At 37.7% G+C, this 24,447-nt stretch overlaps 2 protein-coding genes across 3 annotated transcripts; one reads left to right on the forward strand and one right to left on the reverse strand.

Annotated features, from left to right (window-relative positions):
- Positions 1 to 8,895: 8,895 nt before the first annotated feature.
- On the reverse strand, positions 8,896 to 13,559 carry snrpc (small nuclear ribonucleoprotein polypeptide C). Its single transcript, XM_058631654.1, has 6 exons — positions 13,464 to 13,559; positions 11,475 to 11,517; positions 11,256 to 11,364; positions 10,396 to 10,455; positions 9,897 to 10,001; positions 8,896 to 9,442 (listed from the first exon to the last, which is right to left on the reverse strand). The coding sequence occupies exons 1-6, from the start codon at positions 13,469 to 13,471 to the stop codon at positions 9,321 to 9,323; spliced, it is 447 nt and encodes a 148-aa protein (XP_058487637.1). The 5' UTR covers positions 13,472 to 13,559; the 3' UTR covers positions 8,896 to 9,320.
- Positions 13,560 to 14,052: 493 nt separating this feature from the next.
- ilrun (inflammation and lipid regulator with UBA-like and NBR1-like domains) lies at positions 14,053 to 24,205 on the forward strand. Of its 2 annotated transcripts, none has more exons than XM_058631707.1 (5): positions 14,053 to 14,598; positions 16,498 to 16,652; positions 16,776 to 16,973; positions 17,245 to 17,549; positions 17,936 to 19,018. In XM_058631707.1, exons 1-5 carry the CDS (start codon positions 14,441 to 14,443, stop codon positions 18,056 to 18,058), a joined length of 939 nt encoding a protein of 312 aa, XP_058487690.1. In that variant the 5' UTR covers positions 14,053 to 14,440; the 3' UTR covers positions 18,059 to 19,018. The 2 variants fall into 2 exon arrangements, with proteins under 2 accessions (XP_058487690.1, XP_058487691.1); XM_058631708.1 differs by lacking the exon at positions 17,936 to 19,018 and adding an exon at positions 20,343 to 24,205 and having other exon boundaries at positions 14,069 to 14,598.
- Positions 24,206 to 24,447: the final 242 nt, after the last annotated feature.

Below are 24,447 nucleotides of genomic sequence, written 5' to 3' on the forward strand. Positions count from 1 at the left end.
AGAGGCAACAGGGGTGCAGTGTTTTCATGCACACATTTTGTGTATGAGAATTGTGTACCCTTAAACCCTGACATGCTCTTAAGTGTTTGTGAGTGTGTGTTTGTGACACTCTTAACACTAGCTGAATGTGTCTCCATGTCCATAATTGATAACATTGTTACTCCAACTTTTAAAACCCATTTTTCTCATCACTCCTCTTGATAAATCATTATCCCTCTCTGCAATTTGTTGCCCTGCAGTTTTCACCTGATCAGCCAGCATTATGGAGATTCAGAATGAGGCCAGTGGGTATAAATCTAATAAAGTTACTCAACCTAGGGAACTGTTACCAAAAACAGAACAGACCGCTCTGTTTTGAATAGAAAAGTCAGACTATGACACATACCCTGCCATCTCTAACTCAAGCATCAGTCAATCTTCACGGCAGTTGATGCGCAACCGTTGAACAGACTTCGAAAAAGCATGGAAGAGGAGGATATGAAATTAATGGGAGAGCAATTGTGCGTTGTTTATGAAACCTCCAAGTTCACTTGTTTTGATGTTTTTGCTGATTTGTTTGATACATGGTGGAGCCCATGGAAATTCACTTTGTTGAGGTTAAGTTAATTGCAGTTTTCCTAACTGATTACTTTATTTCTATCTCTATTCCTTGCATGTTGCAGAATCAGTGTGCTCACAATTTTACCATTTAAATGCCAGGAGGGTCATGTTCAAAACTTTCTGTGTTGCATTTAATCATGAGTACTGTTTGAAGGAATTTGATGAGTGGAATGTTAATATTAATTATAATAAAAGGTTTTGGACAGCTTTTTAAGCTGACAAAACATACGCAGGCAGGCTAAAGCCTCTTATGTTTTTAGTGTGAAGGATATCGAATAAAAAGAATATCTGAGGGCTTGAAAAATTGGTGTTGGTTTTAACAGGATGTAAATTTGACAAAGTAAAATCTAAAGAGAGAGCTACATTCCAGTATTGTTTTTGTGAAATCTCTCCTCCGTAAAAGGTCATCTGAGATGTTACTGCAGCATTTACATTGCACTGTTTTTTCCCCAAATGTAAATCTCTTTATTGTTGTATTGTGTGATAAGGGCTGAGATACTGCTCATCTTTTTTTGTCATGGAGCGTGGCATCTTGTTCCACAACTGCTGCTGGCCTCATAAGGATAAAGATACATTTAACAGATAAATTTAGCATGCAGGAATCAAAGTGCATTGTGGAATTGAACTGGAGCTTCTTCATTTTTAATGTAAGTCGAGATATGATGGCATGATGCCATGTATGCTGCGGGGATGTGTGTGCATATAGGTGTGTATACAATTTATTTGTGCATGGATAAATGCACGTTTGTTTGTGTGTGCACGTACGTACATGCCTGAGATCATGCAAGCTGGGCTAAGCGATTGTTGAGGTCATGCAGAGCTTCCTGTGTTTTGCTCTGTGCTATGCTTCCAATGAAAACAATGATCACAGCTCCATGTTTTGTATAGAGACACATCCTCTGTTTAATTTTAGTTGGCGCAGAATTTAAAAAAAGAGTTTATTTAATGTACAATCCACTGCATTTTAATCAACAATGTGTCATCAAAGATAAGATGTGCTGGCGGTGGGGTGCGTAAGGACACATTTAAATTCAGGGAAGAAGAGACAAAGGGAAAGGAGCAAAGCATGCAGAGAGGCACAGAAGAGAGCAGGTAGAGTCTGAACGACAAGGCAAGGTAATTAATCAACAGATAATGCTGAAAGAGACTGGTCACTTTCAACAAACCTCCGTAACAGCTGCCCTTGACAATTTGATGACCATCATATTGGCAGTCATGAATCAATTAGATGTGCTCAACATATTCAGCTGAGAGTGTGGGAAAAAAAAAAAAAAACATTCTTGGAAGCAATGCACAAGACAATCCACTTTCATAATGCAATGACTTGACGCAATTACTTACCGAGTGTTTTCACCCTGTGACATTTTGTTTCTTCACGTGAAAGACATTATTTTTCACGAGATGCCATTTTTCAAAATCCATCCACATTGAAGTCAATCTCATTTCAGCCAAAAAGAAACACGAGCAGTTAAAACACCAATGTTTTGACTTGCATGTTTGTTGACATTAAAAAGTGTACAATGGCAAGATTCTGGCTTTTATGTGCAAACATTTATTGCTATTGCTAAATCTGTTTTTCAGAGAGTAAGAATCCTTTCCCCCTTTAAAAATAGACTCTGCCCTTGACTCCTTATGATGCACATTTTAGAAGCACTTTCACTAGTTGCTAGAGTAGAAGTCAAAGCTGCACTCTTATATACAGTCCTGGCTTGCTGTTATGACCATATCAGATAAAAAAGATGACATTACAGGAGTTTGTTTTTTGCCTGAATTCACCTTATCTTTTTATGACAGAAAATATTCTTTTATGCACATTTTGTTTCTTTACCTTACAAGGTTCAGTCTGTAATAATAAACTGGTTTTGGTTTTGTTTTAAGATCACAGTTCGTTTGTAGAGAAGTAACTGATACAAATCTGTGTCAAAACAAAGAGGGAAGAAGAGAAAGTACAATGGCAGTACTTTGTTAGAGTCAGGTTTTGCTTATTTCAAACAAAGCATGAGTCCTTATATCAAACACCATTACATGCATGAATGAGATAGAAACAGATGATGGGTTTTTCAATCCCACCTTGGGTGCTTACTGACAGAAGGGAACAACAGAGATTTCTGTAGGAGATAAGCAGAAAGAGGCAGCTTCCAGTTTGGAAAAAAAGGGACAATTGAGCCAGTTTTGCAGGCAACCTGCAAAAGAACTGATTGGAGCAACGCCTCTGTTTGCATGTAATCTTTCATGATCATTACAGATAAAACTGCAGATTCTCAATCGTCATTCTGGATTAAAAATGTTCTGCTTCTGTATGACTGGGAAAAAGCTGAGCTGAAGGGTTTTAAGACTAAGCGGCTTCTGTTGAGAAGAAAGACTGAGGAACACATGAGTGAGAGGCATGAGGCTCAATCTTCATTTCTTTGATGGCTGAACATTCTGTGGAAACTCATAACTTCACAACTGCTCTTGGAACTACATAATATTGTCCTTTTCACTAGTTCAGAAAGCATGGAAAAGCAGCGAGGAAGACACACATGCATACCACGCTGTACTCCTCAAACCATGAATGTACTTCATGGTTCATACCTTTTGGTAGCAAGTTGTCGGCATGGGGCCGCTTTAGTAGGTTTCCAGGATGTTGTTGCAGTCTCCTGTACATAGCAGGTCATAAAATTTAAGGGGGTCCTCATTAAATTATAGTTGTTGACTAATGTTATCATCCATTCTCAAGGGCCCCACTCTCAGCTCGTAGCTTCCGTCAGCTGCCAGATCTGCCTGCAGCATTGCAACGCAAGTTAAGAACATAAGGTTTAAAGTTCTCTAGCTAATTTCATCTAGACAACAAAAATGTGTTAAGCAGCAAGCAATCGGCAGACAACCGATGCTGATATATACATACGTCTTTCCTTTTCCAGATAATATTGTGCATCCCTTATAAATAGACATATCAGTGAGGTGTATATTAGAATACAATATTAACAGCAATAAGGGAACAAGACACACCACAGCCATTTCAGCAATTATAGGTGTAAGTAATACTGTGCATGCGTAGTAGAAGGTGGTGGTTACCTTTACTACGCAAATGAGCTAATGCTGTTATCTTAAGAAGAAATATATTGATTTTTGATGGTGCCCATAATATATTTATAGCTGTAGTGGTTCATTTTAATTTACTGGAACAAAACTGGGGCAAACTCTAAGTACAGAAACACTATTCAATCTAAAAAGACAAAATAAATCTCATGATTGCATGAATTCCTTTATTTGGAGGTGAAGTTGCAGGAAAGATGTAGATTTCCATAATTAGGGGAAACAAAAACATATAGTGAACACACAAAGAATATAAAAGTGTCATCTTCCTGTTTATTTGAACTTTTTATCTTTAATTGCAAAAATAATTCTACATGGAAACATAGTTTTTGATTGATTTGAATATATAATACAATCAAAGAATAAAAATCTACATTTTAATTCATATTCTTTTTTGACACTTTTATTTTACTTTTTAACTTTGTTGTCTGATTTTCGTTATTGTACAAACAATAAATTGTAAGCTTACTCATTGCTCAGGGTGACCTTTTTTGTCAATGAATACACAAAAAGGTAACATACTTGACAAAACAATCCCATTCGTAGGTGAATTTTTTTCACCTACGAATTGTAGTTTTTTATAAAACTTTAATTCATTCTCTAATCTGAAAGCCTCACAGTTGATTCTTGATAACAGAAACCTGCTGAAGAAGAGTATGTGATATGATCAGAGGACCATGGACTCCTTTAGTGTTTTTGAGGTGCTGTATTAAATAATTGAAATATTATGAGGTACTTTGTCCAAGCAGATATAAATGTGACTATATATAATTTAAATTAGATTCATGACTATTGACTGATGCAGTTATAATTGACTTTATTGTGTCTGTCTAAAAAACTTACATAAACAATAACGACATAGATGTAAATAAACATACAGGAATTTCACTCATTTTGAAAGAATTTAGGTTATAAAACAAAATTTGTGCTACAAAGAAAAAAAAAACTAATTTAAAACTCTTATTTAAAACTGTCGGTCAATAGTTATGGAAATTCTTAGCATGTCATTTTGACTTTCTGAATCTCAGCTGTGAAGTGCAAAATACTTTGGATGCAAATGCTGACAGATGAATATTTAACACGGTTATTTATAAAACATGGCGATGCTCAGTGCAATGGAGCAGGTGAAGGAGAATCACTGTCAGGGTCAGAGGACTGTACAGCTGGCCGGTGGCAGGACTCCTCAGGGCGGACTCAACACACTTTAAACTCAAGTAGGCCAGCTAACAATGTTGTGTGCGCTTGAAATGATCGCCCTGTGGCAGCTATCGACAAACTTCAGCTAATGGCATCATGTGCATGCTCTATAGTCAATGAACCTTGGCATTGCAGCACAGTAAAGAGGTCTACATCTGCTGTCCCAGCATACAACATTGTGCCAACAGTAAATTGATCCCGGAGGAAATAGAAATAATAACTCCATCTTTCTCCCTCGTCACATCAGAGTCAAAACTAATCAAATTAGCCTTGATTAAAGCAGATTTGATGTCATTCATTTGCTAACCATGCAGGCGTTCAAGAGGAGAATAATCCATTTATGTTCTAGAAGAAAGGCCACCATAGATGTTAAGTCAAGCAGAAGACATTTTGTTAAAATGTGAAAATGCATATCAAGATCTCAAAAAAACACCTACTGTTAGTGTTAGTGGGAGATTAGCTGCAAGCTTTGCTTTGTTTTTTTTCCAGATACTGTGTTATACTACACCTGTATTGGCCCGCGGGCCCATGGGAACCCCTACTGGCCAACACATTTACAGTTTGAAACAAGCAGATTCAAGAGACTCTCCCAGAGGCCAAGGAAAATGGATATTGATCTTGAGCCATGACTAAATGGATTAAATTACAGGGTAGTGTAGCAGGGCATCTCTTGGAGAGAGGAGGAGGAGCTGAGATAGAACAGAGGAGGAAATGGAGAGAGAGTATTGGAAAAAAGACAAGTACCAAAATCTTTGCCTCACAAACTGCTTTGTTTCTCTTTGATTTTTTCCATCAATAGCACAACGAGCAGCCGTATGTAATCATTCCCTATGACCAACATCCTCCCAGTCTTTATACAGTTATGGACCAATTGGCTTTGAAGGACAGTCAGGAGATTATCTTTTTTTTTTTCATTTAACTGCGGCTATTGAGTGTTTAAAATTGCCAAGTGCAAGACCATGCATCATCATGAACACAGGGTCCAGAGCGATGCACTGAAGAGAGTAAATCTGGATGTGGTTGGTTGTCAATCGCAGTCAGGCATGTTTTGGGATAAACATAATCAACAGTCAGTCCACCTTAAGCCTCTCTCCTTCTGGGCCTTGTTGATGAGTCTGAGGGGGAGCAGTGCTACTTTGTGAGAGCTGCTCCTTTGAGCCCTCGCTGTTGATATTCAGGACATTAATGCGTTCCCTTGTATGACAGGAATATCAAGGCAGTGAGCCCCATTAAAAATTTCCACCCAGCCATGCAGTTCAGTTTCAGTCTACACATGTTTTTTTTAGACCACCTGCACATGAAGGAATTAAATGTTCAAGAAGCCAGAAACATGCTGTATGAGGTCACCTTGATTAATCGGACATGTTCACAGCAGCAGGAGAATGTGTGGAACCTCCGGGTGATTGGTACCACATGGCTTAAGTATTCAGGACACGGGACACTCGCCCACTGGTACGCTGTGAATTTTCCTGCTGTGTTCTGAAAGCAGTTTAAGTGAGCATTTTGTGCCAAATTTCAGTTTTTAGGATAATGAATTCACAAGGGAAAAAAAGGTTGCTGATGTCACAGGTGCACCAAAAAGTAATTAGTTTATCCTTAAATCTTAAGGGGCATTTGTGCCAAATTTGAACAAATTCCTTTGAGACAATCTTCAGATAGCATATTTACAACAATTGGACAAATGGAAACCCTGAAAACACAACTATGGCTGTGGCTAATGCAGAGGCATAAAATCAAAAGCAATCTTCAATAAGACTTTAGAGTGAGACTATTTAGGACCATTGTACTGACAATAAATCACATGACTAAGAGGGTTTGCTCAGAGAATTATAGACTGCTGCGCTGCTCCCCTCAGCTCTAAAGCTTTACTGAGTCTTTCTCTTGGTTTGCATCTTTAAAGTAAGGACGTTAAGATCCTTATCCATCATACAGCACCATCAAGGGTGCATCTGATCAGTCCAAAATGTATTCTGCAGCATGAAAAAACCCTAAAGATCTTCTTCTGAGACGAGATAATGGTCTATGGGCCCCACAGAGCCATGTACTCAACATCACAGTGTCAGTCTGGGAATAAATAAGGCGAGGCAAAAAAGACAGACAGGCTAAATCCACAGATAATCTGTGCCAAGTTCTCAGAGATGTTCGTTACAATGAACGTTTAAGAAAAAAAAAAGTGCTCTCACAGAATAATAATTTGATTTTGATTCTTTCAATTTACCAAAAACCTTACAAGACAAAACAATGACATAATAATGCTTTCTACTTTAATGAGTTGAGTGAACAACTACGAGTTGTGAACCCATAGGTTTAAGAGCTGAACATGTCAACTTGACAATTTAATTATATCCATTCAATTACATGGTAATAGTGATGAATAGTCATGAATATTCCATTATCTGTTTGATTGTATTAAGAAGGTCTGACTATCCATAATTATATCAAAAGAGACAACACTGACATTTTTTTTGATAAAAATAACTGATAAAAGCATTCAGTTAATGGACTGCATGTCTGTTTTCAGAAATTTCAGAGTTTTCATGAATGCCTTTTGAAGCTACTACACAAGTGATGAAATTGACCACGGCCTTTGAATGCATCTTGTTAGCGGGTCCTCTTAGCCCAGCTAAGACCAGCTCTCATCTGTTATAATCCCATTATATACATTTTGCTTAAAATGCCCGTCCCTACCAAAAAATGATTAAAAACAAACTGATTTACTGTGATGAACTGATTCTCTAATGGTTATAAGTTTTTGTGGTGGAAAAAGGTTCATGGTTGTAGAGAACAATGAGAGAATGATAAAAGCTAGTTGTCCATTAATTTACAAGTTAGAGATATAAGTTAACAGAACTTTGAACTCCCAGCCAAAAAGCAAAAATAATCATTCAGGTGTCACTCACTCACTGTTGAATTATGATTTTTCAGTTTAATTTTTTAACTAAAAAGTTAATGTCTATGATGATGATGCAATGTCCACACAAAACTCTCCATTCATTTTTGTTATTCTTCCCATAAGTTTGATTCAAGCTTACAGTATTTCCTCAACTGGGCTCTTATCATAAACACCCCACCTTTATTCCTTCCAGGCTACACTTGCAGAGGTTTATAGGAAATTTCATTGGAAATGATCTGATGCAGCACTGCATCACTGTGGATTCCACAAGTATATTTGGCAAACACAGCATGATGCATAAGGCTATTGCCGCCAAACAATTGAGTTTCTTTTTTTGTGTGAAATACTTTAAACAAAGCCTCAGAAATGCCCTGAGAGCATGAGAATATATACAAAGACATTTTCAACAGTCAATGGAACCACAAAAATCACACATCATTCCAGTGTCTTGGTCCAAATTGCAGCACAGTATGACTCTCTAGCTCCATCTGTTGAGACATTTTCATAACTATGGGCTGACATTTTTGCTTCCACCTAAAGAAACAGTGCAATTCAGCTGGAAGAAGGTATCAAAGCATTGTACACACACACAAATGTTACTCGCGATAATGATTCATCAACAGCCACAGAGTCTTACATAACAGCTGTAACTCTTCACACACGCTAGACTGATTACAGTAATAAGGGCTGGGTCAACCCTCTCATATGTCCAGAAACCCAAGACCTTCAACATCTGTTTTTTTCTGATTGTGAGGCCCTGGTTCCTCTGGATGGTGATACTTAAAGGGTCCTGTCAGTGCAAATCACTACTCTATCACAGGGCAAACCCACTTGACAAATGCATTCACACATTAAGGCAGAAAGAACATGTCACAACTACTTAGTAAAGTGAAAACCCTAGGTGGCAGTGTTAGTTCAAATTGAGAGCATTTCTGTTCAGAAGCAGTGCTAACGTTAAAGCTGTATAACAGCTACCACTAATGTAGTGTGTTGTCACATATGCAGGTCTCTCAGGTTTTACAGTAAATCTTTGAGAACTACAGAGTATGCCACTTCATCCACAGCTGTTTTCCAATTTCAAAATGTCTGTCATTAAAAAGGAGGAAGAACAATCCAGAATCAAAAGGTTTGAATTTTCCATTTTATTTGTCAATGAAATGAAAAAAAACACACCAAAACCTAAAACAAAGTAAAAATATAGGTCGCACATAAAAACAACAATCAAACCACTCTTTATGTGGGATGAGCAGTTTGTCAGACTGAGGCAAACATTTTGATCTGGATTCTATCACAGGGGAGGGTGTTTAATTAAACAAGTCCTTAAGGTGGGCATCTGAAGTTATTTTCTCATGAGGCAAATAGTAATAAATACCATAAATCAAGCAGAAAATAAAGTAATTATACAAAAAATGACAATTACTTGAGAAACTTCAGGGTGGAAACTGAAGAAACTGGACATTTGAGAATAAAAAGCCATATTGACAAAACCAAGTGTCCTTGTTTGACTGTGTTTTCTTCATGGCAACATAGACTGACGGAAATCCATTCGCTCTTATCTGTCTGGGCGCATCATGCCTGGTCTGACTGGCATCATCATCGGTCGAGGGTGACGCATCATGTGTGGTGGTCCTGGCATCATCTGCATGGGTCCTCCCATCGGTGGCCTCATGCCTCCTAAAAGTAACAGTGATATAAACATTACTGATACTGAATTTGATGGGGTGCTAATTAGAATAATTACTAGAAACCTTAGAAATAAGGAACATGTTGACTTTTGAATATGAACATTACATTGAATATTACAAACGTGCATTAACAAAAACGGACAAAAACAAAACACTGGAGGTGTCGACTGAAACTCTTCTCATTCACCTTGAATGGAGATCATTCATTCATTCATTCATTGTCTACCACTTTATTTTCCACAAGCAACTCATACATGAGCCCACCATTATGACATGAAACAATATTTACTGTTTTAGCTTTGGGGTCTGTTTTCACTCGTATGAGGGCAGTGTTCACATAAATTCTTCTTTTGTTTACTAAAACAATTTAATCTGAGATTGATCTTGTCCTTCAGGGGAAAAGGTTCCTGCAGTGGAAATGCATCTAATGAATTGCATCATACCTGGTCCACCGGGCATCATCCCATGTGGTGGAGGTCCCATCATGGGCATCATTGGAGGACCTCCCATCGGGGGTGTTGGTAGCATGCCTGGGCGAGGAGGACCACCTGTATTGTATGCATCAAAGGTTAGTGTACAGTGAATTTTAATTTAATTAACATGCATCGTCATAAATTATGTTGTAATATAAATTTAAAAAACAATTTAGTTGTAGTGACTTCTGAATAAACAATACAACCAGCATATCGGCATACCTTTTTGAAGAAATTAGACAATTAAAGTTTGGAAAAACAAATGGCAGTAACAGAGCCCCGTGTTAAGCTTAGCACATGCCCACTCAGAGATATGGATTTGGTCATTAATGCTAACACCCTGGTGTGAAATTGGTTGTTCACGCTTTTACAACTTTGTTAATACAGGAATCGAATACTGTATATAAAGCTATTCTGTGTTGCAGTAAATTAAATTACTGGAAAAATGAAAGACAGTGGACTTGGTTACCTGGAGGAGGACCACCAGGGAATGGTGTGGGAGGTATCTTTCCTTGTTGAAAAGCAGCCGCTATTTGGAGAAAAGCCAACACATTAATATACAAACATCCATGTAAATTAATCCACTTAAAGATTTAATGTGCAGCATGCAGACATTAAACTATTTGTTTTCTGCTCTGTATACTGAAAACACAACAGGAGAAAGTGCACATGGGATCTTTCTTTGAGATATCACTGAAGATTACACTATGTAGTGCAAAAAATGCCATGCAATGCTCCAGTCCATTGTAACATTAGGTGTGTAAGGACACTTAATGAAAAATACTAAGCAAAGCAGAGTAAGTAATCATCTAGTTGTCTTAACTTGATGACATGGTATGAGGCCTACATTTATCTTCCTCATGTCCTTTTTTAGTCTGTGAAACACATACAATACCTTACTCTAGCATCAACTTACTTAAGCATACTTAAGCATTCTTTGTGTGGGCCATGAAACAGGCTTTATTCCAACATTAAATTTGCTATGGAAATTTAAAGCATACTGTGGTCATATTAGGAGTGTGAAAAGTTGACTGCACAAATAAATTAAACTATAGTTTATTTATATACCACTAGAGGTCACTTTCATTTTAATTCCACATTTGAGCAAAGTATCCCAAAGGTGTGACTGAAAAAAAAACTGAGCTTTGCCTCCAATAAAATGTCTATTTTGATCTTGTTCAGTCCTTGAGGACATAGATGTCTCTGGGTTGAGTTAAAAAGTATTGTATACTGCATAAACAGCTAACAGCGTCTTTTACTTCTAATTTAATTCAGTAATGATAATAATAATAATAATAATAATAATAACTGAGACAATGGATTTCTTACTTGTTTTATCAATCAGACTCTGTGCCTGTTCCTCCATCCATTTCTGGTAGTAGTCTTTGACATTTTCTTTGTGTTTGCGGCCACTACAGTGGGTTTTCCTCACCGATGGCTAGAAAGGGGAAAGAATACATTTGAGGATATTAAACGGAGCCAATAGCAACAAAGAGACCCTTTAATGCTTTTCAATAATTCATAGTTGTGAACACAAACACAACTTACCGAGTCATGTGTAAGATAGGTGTCACAGTAATCACAATAAAACCTGCAAAATATTAAAAAAGGTTAGAACAAATAGTTTGCAAATATGGCTTGTTCAAAAACATGCATACACTTTATAAACCAATATACTTGGTTTGGTTGAATAACACGATAGGCGAAACAAATGTCACCGAAACAAAGGAAAGACAAACATAGCAGAGATCAGATGTCCAAATATTAACTCTAAAAAGGTATTTTTTGCAAACAAACTTAAACTATTGGTTTAATTGTCAACAAATTAGCTGTGAAAATACTACGACTGTATTAAGTATGCCAAATGTATATCTTCTTTTTTCCCAGCTACTTATTTTATCATGGTGTTGCAGCTGCTTGGAAGGCGTGCAATCATAGCCACAGTAGCATCTTTCAGTCTGAAGACAAAAAGATGTACAGTTAGGTGTAATTTTATAACTGGAGATTGTTTTTAACAGCATAGAGCTGAAACAATTAATTGAATATTGTCAACTATTTAGATCATCAAATTGAGGCTTTTTTCATTATTTTAACAAGATTTCTGATCGTGTTAGCTTCTTAAATATGAATATTTTCTGGCTTCTTTGCTCCCGATAACTAAGAAATCGTTAACTGAATCATTTAGTTTTGTGGACAAAAGACATTTGAGAACATCATCATTTCCAGGTTTGACAAACACTGATCAACATTTAACGTTTTCTGATATTTTACGGACCAAACAATTACTCGAATAATCGAGAAAATAATCGACAGATTAATCAATTGAGAAAATAATTGTCAGTTGCAGTTTGTTAGTTTGCCTGTAAGCACCATGAGATTTTAGTGGTGATACAGGTCTTAAAAATCAAGTAACTTGCCATTTATATTATGAACTTCAAGGGTTTTGTCAATAAGTCAAAAAATGCAGAATTTTTATCAATATTCCTGAGCTATTTATCTATTCTTTTTAATTCTGAGCGGTAAACATACATCAAATGCTCAGTATGAGACAATACAACTAGAAATGTTCTTGTTAAGTAATTAAATTGAGAAAAAAAACAGCTGTTGCTTATTTTTAATTATTTTTTGCAGCTCAATTCAGAATCATGCAAAGGGAGTCTCACTTAGAATTTGCTATTTTTGAAGTGAGATTAAATATGTTGCACCTCATTTCCGTCCATGTACCTGGAAAGAGAACTGATTTGGAGGCTTTAAAGGTAGATTTTACATTTTGTTTTATAAATGAGATGACTCAGGAGATGAATTGTTCCTATATTCTGGTGAAGAAAACCATGCAGCTATGTGATGTTCCTATATTCTGGTGAAGGAAACGATGCAGCCATGTGATGCAGAGACAAATGAGCATGAAACAAACAAAATAGTACGTAAAAGGACAATTATCAATGACTTATTTTGCTTAATGAATATAGCAGTAGTGTTGTTTTTTTGTATCGTTTAAGATATATACTGCCTTGTTTTTACATTGTATTTCGTTACATATAACCGTTTCTACCATTTTGTCCACACATTAAATATTATTTAGAGGAAGATTTTTTTTAAAACACGTGTGCTTAGGTTCATCTCAACATCTTTGCAAACTCTCACAAAAAACACCTAGAAGGTCGATTTGTTCGACCGTGCGATACAGAAGAAAACTGCAACACATGCGATGAAATGCATCTTACGGTTACTTTGTTTAGGACATTCCAGATGTTTTATGTTTGGTGAGTAATACTCGATGAAGGTTCGTCATTTAGTGATAAAATAACTTAATATCAGTTCACTATGGTTGGTCTTTAGATGATGAATCGAGGTTAACTCCAGCACGTAGACACAGCCCAAACAAAGCTCTTAACAAACCCGTCTGTCTCGTCAGCTTTTAAAGTGCAAACTCCCGCCTTTGTTACTTGAGATACTGAAATACTATTAATATGTGATGATATAAAATGTGAAAGTCCGCGTGTAAACGCTAACAAATGCAAAAATGTACAGACTTACTTCGGCATGTTTCGAGGCTGCCTCCTTTGAGAGCGCGACTGCGGTGCTACAGATAAATGTTCCTACCGGATATTAGATCAACCGAGTTAGTTCCGCTTGCAAATTGTGCAACGGTGCAAGGTTGCAACCGGAAATGTCAAATAACCAAAGGTATTTGTTGTTTGTGTTTCTTTTAAATAAATTGTACAAGCAATACATTGACAAATATATATTTTTATTTAGGTTTTGTTGGGGGTACACATTTCAGAATAAACCAATAACACAAATGGAACTGATCAAAGTCAGGTTTTGCATTTGTTCATGTGTATATCACATTCAAATGCAAATGTCATATATATATATATATATATATATATATATATATATATATATATACACACATTTGTTCATATCTTGAATAAACGAGGAAAAAACGTATATATGTATGTCTATATGTATATATATATGTGTGTGTGTGTATGTGTACATATATATATATATATATATATATATATATACACACATATATATACATATATGTCACTATTCATTGCCACAGACCCTCAAAGCAGGGAAACAATGGCTGCCATAACATAAATATGTCCCTTAACCTTTATTCTCATAGGCAATAAAAATGCCATAATTCAAAAATAATTTAATAAAAATGTTGAACCCAATATTTCAATTCATTCATATCACATACGGAACTGGAGCGAAGCAGTTTGGCTTTATTGATAACCCAATGAAAAGATGGCTGCAAATAGCAACAGATGACGTCGACGCCCACCGTGTGATTGGCGAAGGTGGAGCGCGGGCTGTTGCAATGGTTGCAACGTCAAACATCGTCCCCCTGGTGGTGCCATGCGCATTGACGGTTGTTGTTGTTAAGCTGGTTGTTATGTCTGGACAAGGCCTCGAACTCAACTGAGAGAGGATCCCCCTCTCTCCCTCCCTCCCTCCCGCACTATCCCGTCTCCGCCGCGGGACACCCGCCGCCCATGGAGGGCACAGACATGGACGTGGACGCGGAGCTCATGCAGAAGTTCAGCTGCATGGGCACCACGGACAAGGACGTCCTCATTTCGGAGTTTCAGAGACTGCTGGGCTTCCAGCTCAACCCCGCTGGCTGCGCCTTTTTCCTGGACATGACAAACTGGTGAGTGCGGGGATGTGAGGGCCCTGTTGACGGACAGCAGTGGCTCTTGTGTAGCTGTTGAATTAGCCCGTTATGGCACGTTAACACGCTAAAAAATGGAGGCATGCTCACTAGTTTGTGTTGTCCAGATAGGACATGGGGAATGGCAGCTAACTCCCAGCAAGTGGTTCAGGGGCAAACGGAAGTGAAACGTTAAAGTTTGTCCGGATCGTGAGTTGACGTTCTGGTTAAGTGGTCGGAAAAGCAAAGAACAAGCTAGCTAACGATGCCAGCCAGCTAATAAAAGCGCATGGAGTTCTCAGCGTAGATTATCAACCATGTTACATAATAATGTTAAAAGCCGTGCTATGTCTATCTGGAGACTACGCTCACGTTAGCCTGATGACGTAACCAGTCGTGATCAACGGCTATCATCAGCTGACAACAAGTGGGCTTAGTGTCCCTGATCAACTGAAACCAATATCGTAATTGATCAATACCCGGGGGAGGGGGTTTCATTACATCTCTTTTAAAAGGGAGAAATCCACCCAAATATTCAAGTTTCGGTTTGGATAGTAAAGTCGTCATACAGGAAAGATGACATCATCAGGTGGGAGGTGATCTCTATCAATGTGAGGTTATTTAATTGTAGAGCTGTGATTTATTCTTGTGCCAGAATTCATTTAAATATAATCTTTGACTGTGGTGTACAGGATCTAAAACAACTCAGAAATGGGCACAGTTAGTTAACAAATATTGTAATGAAGATTAAATATCTGTAATTTATGGATATGTTGTTCGTAGTGGAGGATGAGACTGAAGGAGAAGTTTGGCTGAGGAGTTGGGTGGAGAACTTTGAGCTGCATAGAGGAACTTTGAACTGTATGTAAAAAGCTTTGAGCTGTAATGAAGAGGATGAGATGAAGATGAGAGGCTAAAGAACTGTGATGGAGAACTTCTTACTACGGAGGGCAGCATTACACCTCTAAGTATACAGCCTGTTGGAAATCATCAGAAGACATTCAATCATGTCTGTTACAAAGCTGCAACTGAATCAACCCTCTCCTCCAGCTCTGAATCAGCATTTACCTCAGATATATATAACTAAAGATATTAATATATACTGTAAATTGTCATTTTTAAATGTCCTGCCAAATCAGTTTTCAGTGTTTCTCAGTGTGTGGCAGTTATATAACGTCTCCCGAGGCTCTGGACATAGACAGACACAGAACTTTACCAGTTAAGAAGGGTTTAGTGCAATATCTCTCGTGTCAGGAAGTTGTAGAATCGGAATTTATTCATGTATTTTCATGTACTCCCTTCTGTCACCTTAGTGTGTGGTTGAGTGTGGCACTTTAAATGTCTTTTGGGGGAAACTGACCTAAAGAGTGCGTTACCTGGACTGTGTCCATTTAGAATAGCCTTCAACTGATTTAAAAAAAAAAACAAAAAAAAACCTGTCATGTAAGTTAGAATATAATGGCCTTAGTTCCCCATTTGTGTCTGTTCTTTTGAGTCCACCAATTTCAGGAAGTACAATGAGATCCCCAATGTAAACATCTTGACTTTGCTGTATGACGTAGTGTCTGCTGTCAGTCCTAAGCTTAGTCCCAGGTCAACTCACAAGTCCTTGGTTTTGGGTAGACCTCTACTCCACTGTTCACTAACTATATACTGTTTTTGCATTTGATACATTGTTTGTAAGGAGAGTCACCGAATATAATACAATTATATAATAAATGTTGTTCATAGTTTGTGAAGAAGCTGATCAGAAAAGCTGTGTTAGTTGGGGACACCAGCGTAAAGACCTCTTACTCAGCAGGTGCTGGTTTGTAAAGCATTTAAATTAAGAATCACATGGCCACAGTCAATGTCCAATACTGATGTCAAATCAATTTTTTCCCTTTTCTCTTCTAACAGGAACCTTCAGGCTGCTATTGGTGCATATTATGACTTTGAAAGTCCCATTGTCAATACACCGTCCATGTCTTTTGTTGAAGATGTGACAATTGGGGAAGGAGAGTCTGTCCCTCCAGATACTCCATTCACAAAGACTTGGAGGATACAGAACACGGGTATGAAACATGTCACATGCCAGGCCATCAGCTTTTAGAACAATTAGTATTGTTTCTAATTTTGTGTAATTTAATAAGCACATGACATGGTTTTGTTGTTGAACCCACTTTTCTATGTCACAGGTGCAGAGGCGTGGCCACCTGGGGTTTGTCTTAAGTACATTGGTGGCGATCAATTTGGGCATGTAAACACAGTTATGGTGAAGTCCCTAGACCCACAGGAAATATCAGATGTTAGTGTACAGATGCGAAGTCCCACAAATCCTGGCATGTACCAGGGTCAGTGGAGGATGTGTACAGCCACTGGGTTATTCTATGGAGGTAGGAAATCACCAATGTGTTAAATTTTTAATATTATTTGTATTATAAGTACTTTTATATCTTTCTTGTTCTTTTATTATGTGAATCTGTTTTCTCCTCATGCTATCAAACTTTTTCTGAGGCTAATGTCAAATCCTTAAATTTATTGTTTGACATAAAACTAAAAACATGCTTTATAATGTATAACAACAGAAAGAAAGAAATGTGCATGTCTGTTTCTTGTGTCAGTCATATAGTCAGTCCATGTTTGTGTATGTTCTCGTCTTCGCAGATGTAATCTGGGTGATTCTTAGTGTAGAAGTTGGCGGTCTTCTCGGCGTGACCCAACAGCTATCGTCCTTCGAGACAGAATTCAACACTCAACCCCAACGCAACGTGCAAGGAGACTTCAACCCCTTCGCTTCGCCACAGAAGAACAAGCATGATGCCACTGACAACAGCTTCAGAGAGCCAGGCGGTGCCTGGGAACGTACACAAGAGCCAATCCAGCAAGATGAAAATGGACTGTCTCATAATGCTGTAAATAGGGCCTCAAATGGACTCCAAACCAATCTTTCTGTTGTGACTTATGGTCAGGTATGTATGCGTACAATTTAAGATTTTCTATTCCACAAAACCACTCTCTTCATATTACCCGGCCTCCTGACAGACATACTTTGCTGCTGTGGTACATCTTGTGGATCTTTCTGTGTGGCGTTTGCATGGGTTCTCTGCACCTGAATGTTCCCAGTCTGTCCCAGTCTGTCCGAGAATTCTCCATCGTTGACAGATTTTTTTCTACCACGACGGATCTAAATCTAAAGCCAATCGGTCATTTTGACAGATTGAACACTGAGGGCGATCTACAGTAACTACAAATAATTCAGCCATAATCCTGTATAATTAAATATGATCTTGTTGGCACGGCGCCACTGACCTGTAATAGACCGGCCTCTCACGCAGGCCATCTCAATTTTGCACAGAGTACATCACGGAGTCAACACCATGTATCAAAAAAAGATTCCCCTCAGAGCATTTGGGCATCATCTCCGACCTTGCCAACGCACTCAATGCCTCTCGCTCTCCGGGTGCTGACAGTGCATTGAAGAGCTACGGAATGAAGGCTTTCCTCCTGGTGAAGCGGTTGCTTGCAGGATCGTGAAATCCCACATTCAGAGAGTCTTTCTGACTTGTGATCACTTCCCTCAGAGAAATGTTCCCTGACCAGTCTGAACCTAATGACAATCGCCTCTGCAGCAGTCCCCATCTCTCCCTCCCTTGATGCGTTTTATTTTGAAGTGAGCACCAAGTTTAAGTCCCTCCATTCAGGACAGGCTACAGAAAGTCAGCCTTCCAATTTTTTTGCATCGTTCATATTTGCAGGGACATCGCACTGTAACGTTTTAGTGGCCTCCCTCTGCTGTCATGGTGGAAAAATGTAAGCATTGAATTAAATTCTGTGCCTGAAAACAAAAAGCCCTATAAATATCATTGTGGTCGGGTTGCACTTCAAAAAAGTGATACTATTAGATAGACTTTGTGACTATGACGGAATCTTTACAAACCCTTACAACTTAAAAGTCAAACGCAACCACTGTTACAGTCAGGAGTTGTTATGTTGGGTTAAGTGAAAGGCTTTAATGGAAGGGGAATGTTTGATCGTCTGCTGCAAACAAGACAGGAATGGGGATTTTCCCATCTTACAAAATTTTTCCTCCTCTGAGGAACAAGGAAATGTTTCATTTGTCTGGCTGAAAGCCTTAAATGGTGAGAAGCCCCCATCCCTGTCTGATTTAATTAAAAATAAACTTTCAGAAGGCTATCAGGAACCAGAGAAGTAAAAACTTTCACAGTGACATCAGCAGCTGTAGGTTAAACTACAGCTAATTATGATCACTTGTTGTTAGTGGTATGAGTTGGTGTTGATATCGTTATGTAATTACAACCAGGTTATATTTTTTACTTTTATTAACACCTTATTTCATTTCATTCGTTCTTTCAACCGTCTGTTTTAAAAAAAAAAAATGATCTCCTATGTTATATGAGGCAACTTCCTTACATTGTCCTCCCAATCCATAATATTATATGTATATATTCATATATATATGAATATATATATATATATATATATATATATATTCATATACATATACATATATGTGTGTGTATACATATATATATATATATATATATATATATATATATATATATATATATATATATATATATATATATATATACATATATATATACACACAATTAATTAAACTACAGATTGCAGAATGTACTGTATAGGCCCCCAAAACCAACATCTGAAACATCATGACATAAAACAGCCTAGAAACCGGAGCACAATTTTCCATGTTGAGCATGAATGTAGTCACACGCTATGTTTGGATGTGTAGCACTATAGGTAAACTGTTTTAATAGTCATTATGAATTGGAAGAACAATTTAAAGTTGCAAAACCTGTTTGATTGTCAATATGGGAACCTGAGTGTTGTTTTGAGATTTAAAAACGTGTCAGAAAATGTCAAACGTTTCAACTTATTTTCCAATTTCTTCTTCATTTATCAGTATCTGATGTGTAATAATCATTTTAATCAAATGATACTGTGCGGCAGTATTTACTGATCATCTAATCAATATCAGAGACAACTATACTGTGACCACCGTCTGACTCTTCCTACTGTTCAGCTGAATAGACTCTTGTTTGACATGAATGATTATTACTGCAGCTCCCTGTCAGTGTAAACAACTCTTATTATCTTTCAGGTGTGGCCATCCAATTATTGAATTATACAGTAGTAACAACCATGGTGGTTGAAATGGTCTGTTGAAAATCATATGGTGGCTTCCTTAGCCAGTCAGGACAAGAGCTGCAACTATTGATTATTTTCATAATTGATTAATCTGTCGATTATATTCTTGATTAATCGTTTGGTCCATAAAATATCAGAAAACCTTAAAAAAAGTGTTGATCGGTGTTCGTCAAACCTGGAAATGTTCTCAAATGTCTTGTTTTGTCCACAAACCAAAATGATTAACTTTTAATGATTTCTCTGTTATCCAGAGCAAAGAAATTAAGAAAATGCTCACATTTAAGAAGCTTAACCTATCGTAAATCTTTTTTTAATCATGAAAAGCTTTGAATCGATTAATCTGTTATCAAAATAGTTGTGGATTAAGTTAGTAATTGATTAATAGTCGATTCATCGATTAATTGTTTCAGCTCTAGTCAGGACGTTCATAAATCTCATTGATTGAAAAGTGTTAGCAGGTATAGCAGGTTCAGTTCCTGTCCAGAAGCTGATGGTAATTGCAGCACACACCTCACAGAATCTTTCCACAAGATATGTACCAATATCTGTTCTCTATATTTCTTTTGCAGGGCATTCATGGACCCTATCCATTTGACCAGAGCTAGAATGACAGAAAGACCCCCCTCCCCATGGTGGATGATGAGATCAACACCCTGGGAGTCTTTAATGTAAAGGAGGTGGGGGGTGGACAGTTGTTTTATATTGAGTCATGACACACTCTCCTCAGAACATGGCCCTTTCCACAGAAACACAAATGAGAGCGAGATGATGGAATACATCTGCTACAGTGAAACATCCCATCTGACATCAACACCTGGACTCGCATGTGTGAATGCCTCATTCATCTAGTGCTCTAAACCCTTTCAAATAGATGCACACGACTGTTCTATTTACACCAGACAACACAGCTGAAAAAAGTGATAATCAACCCTTAACAATCTACGTAGAAGTTGGTTTTCACATGGGTAACTGAATTTGTCAGGCTTTCGAACGTAACCATGATCATGGATAATTTTGAGGCCTTTGTGGGATGCACTGTATGTCTTGTGTGTGTGTGTGTGTGTGGGGGTGAAGTGTGATCTGTTATTCACCACACAAAGTGGTTTTTATTTGATGTGTGCAGAGTTTTTCCAAAAACCTCTAGATGACAGCCTTACACAAGTTTTACACACACACGTTTCTGGTGAATAACGGTGATTTCTAACAGTTAGAGGTTGCAGAATAGTTCCACATCTTGGATAAATTGATGTGCTTTTGACGCATTCCTATACACTATGTATGTTTTGAAAGCGTTCACATCATTGGAGAACTAAAGATGGATGATTTGGCTATTTGAAGGTTTATCATATGCCAATATAATTATTAAATGTTGGGTTTGATTGCCTCAACAACTGGCTGGTATGAGACATGAGTCACATCTGTTTTCATACACTTCATTATTATTAAGTGCCAAGTGGGAAGAGTCAGAGCTCAATATTAATTGTGATTATTAATTAAATGCTGACGTGAGCAGCGAGTGTGACCCAAATATGACCAGCAGTTACAGGTCTGTCGCATTGAAGTGTCTGGAGATTTTGTTGCTGGAATTTTTCTTTGATGCTTTCATGTCCTTTAATGTGATTCACATTTACAGGTTTTGGTTTTAGGCCAATTTTGACAAAGGTTCAAACAACAAAAACATGATAAATTTGTTTCCCACAAAGAGAAACTGCCCTAGCAACATTCTTTGAGGTCAAATGTTTTACTTTTCATGTTTTAAATTCTTTGTGGTTGAGATTAATGTAATTTATGCGAGAGATAGAAGTTGCCACCAATATCTGAATCTGTATTATATGTATTGCGCAAAAGCAACTGATGTAACTGGTGTTCCTCCTTTAAGACTAAAATGTTTGGAGTTTTTGAACCATGATTGCTGACTGGGGTCACGTAATATGTTTTACATTATACTTCAGCATTTCTCACCCCAACATTTTTGTATTTGCCATTTGGTTGAAAAAAAAATGCTTTCAAATTCAGAAATCAACACTAGTTCCAGTATTTTACAATCCTCATTTTTAATGGTACTAAATATGAATGAAGTCTCAGCCTCAGAGTTCAGCCTATAATCCGATACATGCCATTTTTACAAATTTAACGGACACATTCCCAAAACCCTTACTCGCAGAATTTGAACCTTATTATTATTATTATTGTTATTATTATATTATAGGAACCATATCTTTTCCAAAGATGAATTCCAGAGAACCAAGACACTAATCTATGCTGTCATGAAATGACACCGTCTGCTGGTGCTTGACTCAGGCTGCATGGGACGACATGTGTGTATGTGTTTGTTCTTTTGTTTTTTTTAAAGGGTGTTTTTTTTTCTTTTACTTTTTTTGTTTCTTTAAATAGATGCTAAACTGTAAACGGATCCAAGTGAGTTGAGTTTGCGCTGGTAACGTGTGATGTAGATGGAGTGGACTGATAACTGGTGAGGAAGTGTTGAAAAAGCCATCTGACTCATCTAGGTTGACTGGAGGTTCTGAGTCCTTGTCTATGTTATGTGTGCTGTATAGGTGTGTGTGTGTGTGTGTGTGTTTGTATGTTGCTGGATTTAAACACATAAAGATGGTGTATACTACTTGGGCAAAGGACGACCGGCCTGTTCACAAACATTAATATTGAAAGAACGTTACTGGGTGTGTACCTTTTTTGATGTATTGTTGGATGAACCCACTCACTTATTGCCCTACGTTTGTTGTCACATTGTGCATTGCAGACTCACACATTTACAACCAGCAGGTGGTGCTAAAAAATCAAATGACCAACTTGTCTGAGATAGAATGTTTGTGATCCGGGCCGTGGTTGTCACAAGTAAAGATGAGAGCAAGGCTCCTGGACTTGGTTGTAGAATCTTGCACTTTCACCTCTCAGCCTAGATGCCTCTTCAGCTCTAACTGACCAGTGTGAAGAACCAGGTTTTTTTTCTCTCTGTGAGGTTGTCAAGACTGCGTTTGTTACCATACCTAGTGCTTTTTGTAGTTGGATTCACCTGAGGCTGCATGTAACTTTATTAAATCCATGTGAAAGGTCACCAGTGGAGGTGGGAGATGATGATCCTTCACCTCTTACTGTACTTCTCTGTATATAATGGGCAGCTGTGCCTGGGTTGTCTTCCAACCGAAAGGTCTAGCCTCTAGGCTACAGGCTGATGTGTCCCTGTGGAGTACATTTAATCCCAAATTGCTCCTGACTGCACGTGAATGGTTTTGTGATAGGAAAAAACAGCTGCAAATACAATTAATGTGCAGTACGAATGTGCACATGAATGGTAAAACCGGTCGAGTCTGAGAACTGTTAAGAACTAACAGACCTAGTGACACCAGTAGCACAGAGATGTTTTATAACTGAACGTGTCTCCCCTTCCATCGGTCAGATCAGTAGAGACGTGAGAGGTTAACCATCCATAAGCATCTCTTTGAGTACATGGTCAAGAGAAGTTGTAGTTTTAATTGTAATAAGTCGATTTAAATATGAAAATGAATGCTATTTGCACAAAGCTGTCCACTGTAAATCAGGAAAGACGGAGACAAAACATTTTTTGGGGTGGACTCCTAAAGGTTTCAGTGGTTTGTTTGGTAATCTGCCTAAAATGTTCTTCACAGACTTAAATGTAGTTTTGAAAGTTTTTAAGACTTGTTCAAAAATAAATTGGCTCGTTTATTTAAGTATCACATATCTGCGGAAGAGTTCATCTTCTGTCACACCAGCTTTGCATTATGGTTGATTGTCAAACTATCATCATCATCACTTTCATCATATTTTTGGCTTATAAATAAAATGGGAAAGGTTGTTGATGGAATTCTGTAATAGTGTTAATTTGTTTTTGCTCAAAGGGAGTTTCATTAAAAAGTTTATCTTTTTTTTTTTTATTTAAGGAAAGTTTTCTTTGTTTAAATTGCTCAAATCTTTGTTATTCATTTTATCCGGAGTTCATTTCCTCCATGACCCTGTGTGTACACCAGTGAAATTCACCAGCATTCTGTCGCATCTGTTTGTGTTTGCACTGAGTCAGCTGAGTTCTCCTCCCAAACAGTATACACTGTTCTGTGTTGCCTCTTTTAGTCATGAAGTTTTGCGTGTGTGCGTGTGTGTGTGTGTGCTATTTTTCTTGTGCTCTCGCTTGTTTGCATTGTGTGTCTGTGTATGAGAGAGAGAGAGAGAGAGAGAGAGAAAGCATAAGATGGTGAGGAATATTGCTGGATTCATATACATGTTTTAGTTTGTGACTATGTATGGACTTGACGGGTGGCATTGTGAGTAGATGAGATGAAAGTTTACATCCTCCTGAAATAGCACATTTACATGAAGAGATATTTGTCAAAATAAAGCTTTTCCCCCTGTATCTATAATAAGCATTTGTATGATTAAATTAACACTGAATCAATGACTAAGTTGTATTTTGTTAGTACTGCCCGTGTTGCTCCAATGCAATTTATGTCCTCTACCCTCAAGCCTAAAAGTATCCCATCCTTTAGTTTTAATAAAATCAAACTAAAGCTGCAATGTCAGCAGTTTCATATTGGCTGTTACAATCAAACCTGTACCACCTGTTGTGGGAGAACAGCAGTAATTCATGTGAGCAGGTGAAGACCTGTTGAGAGTGCCATCTACAGGTAACTAATTTAACCG

The sequence above is a fragment of the Solea solea genome, chromosome 6, assembly GCF_958295425.1.
Source record: "Solea solea chromosome 6, fSolSol10.1, whole genome shotgun sequence".
Taxonomy (NCBI): Eukaryota; Metazoa; Chordata; class Actinopteri; order Pleuronectiformes; family Soleidae; genus Solea; species Solea solea.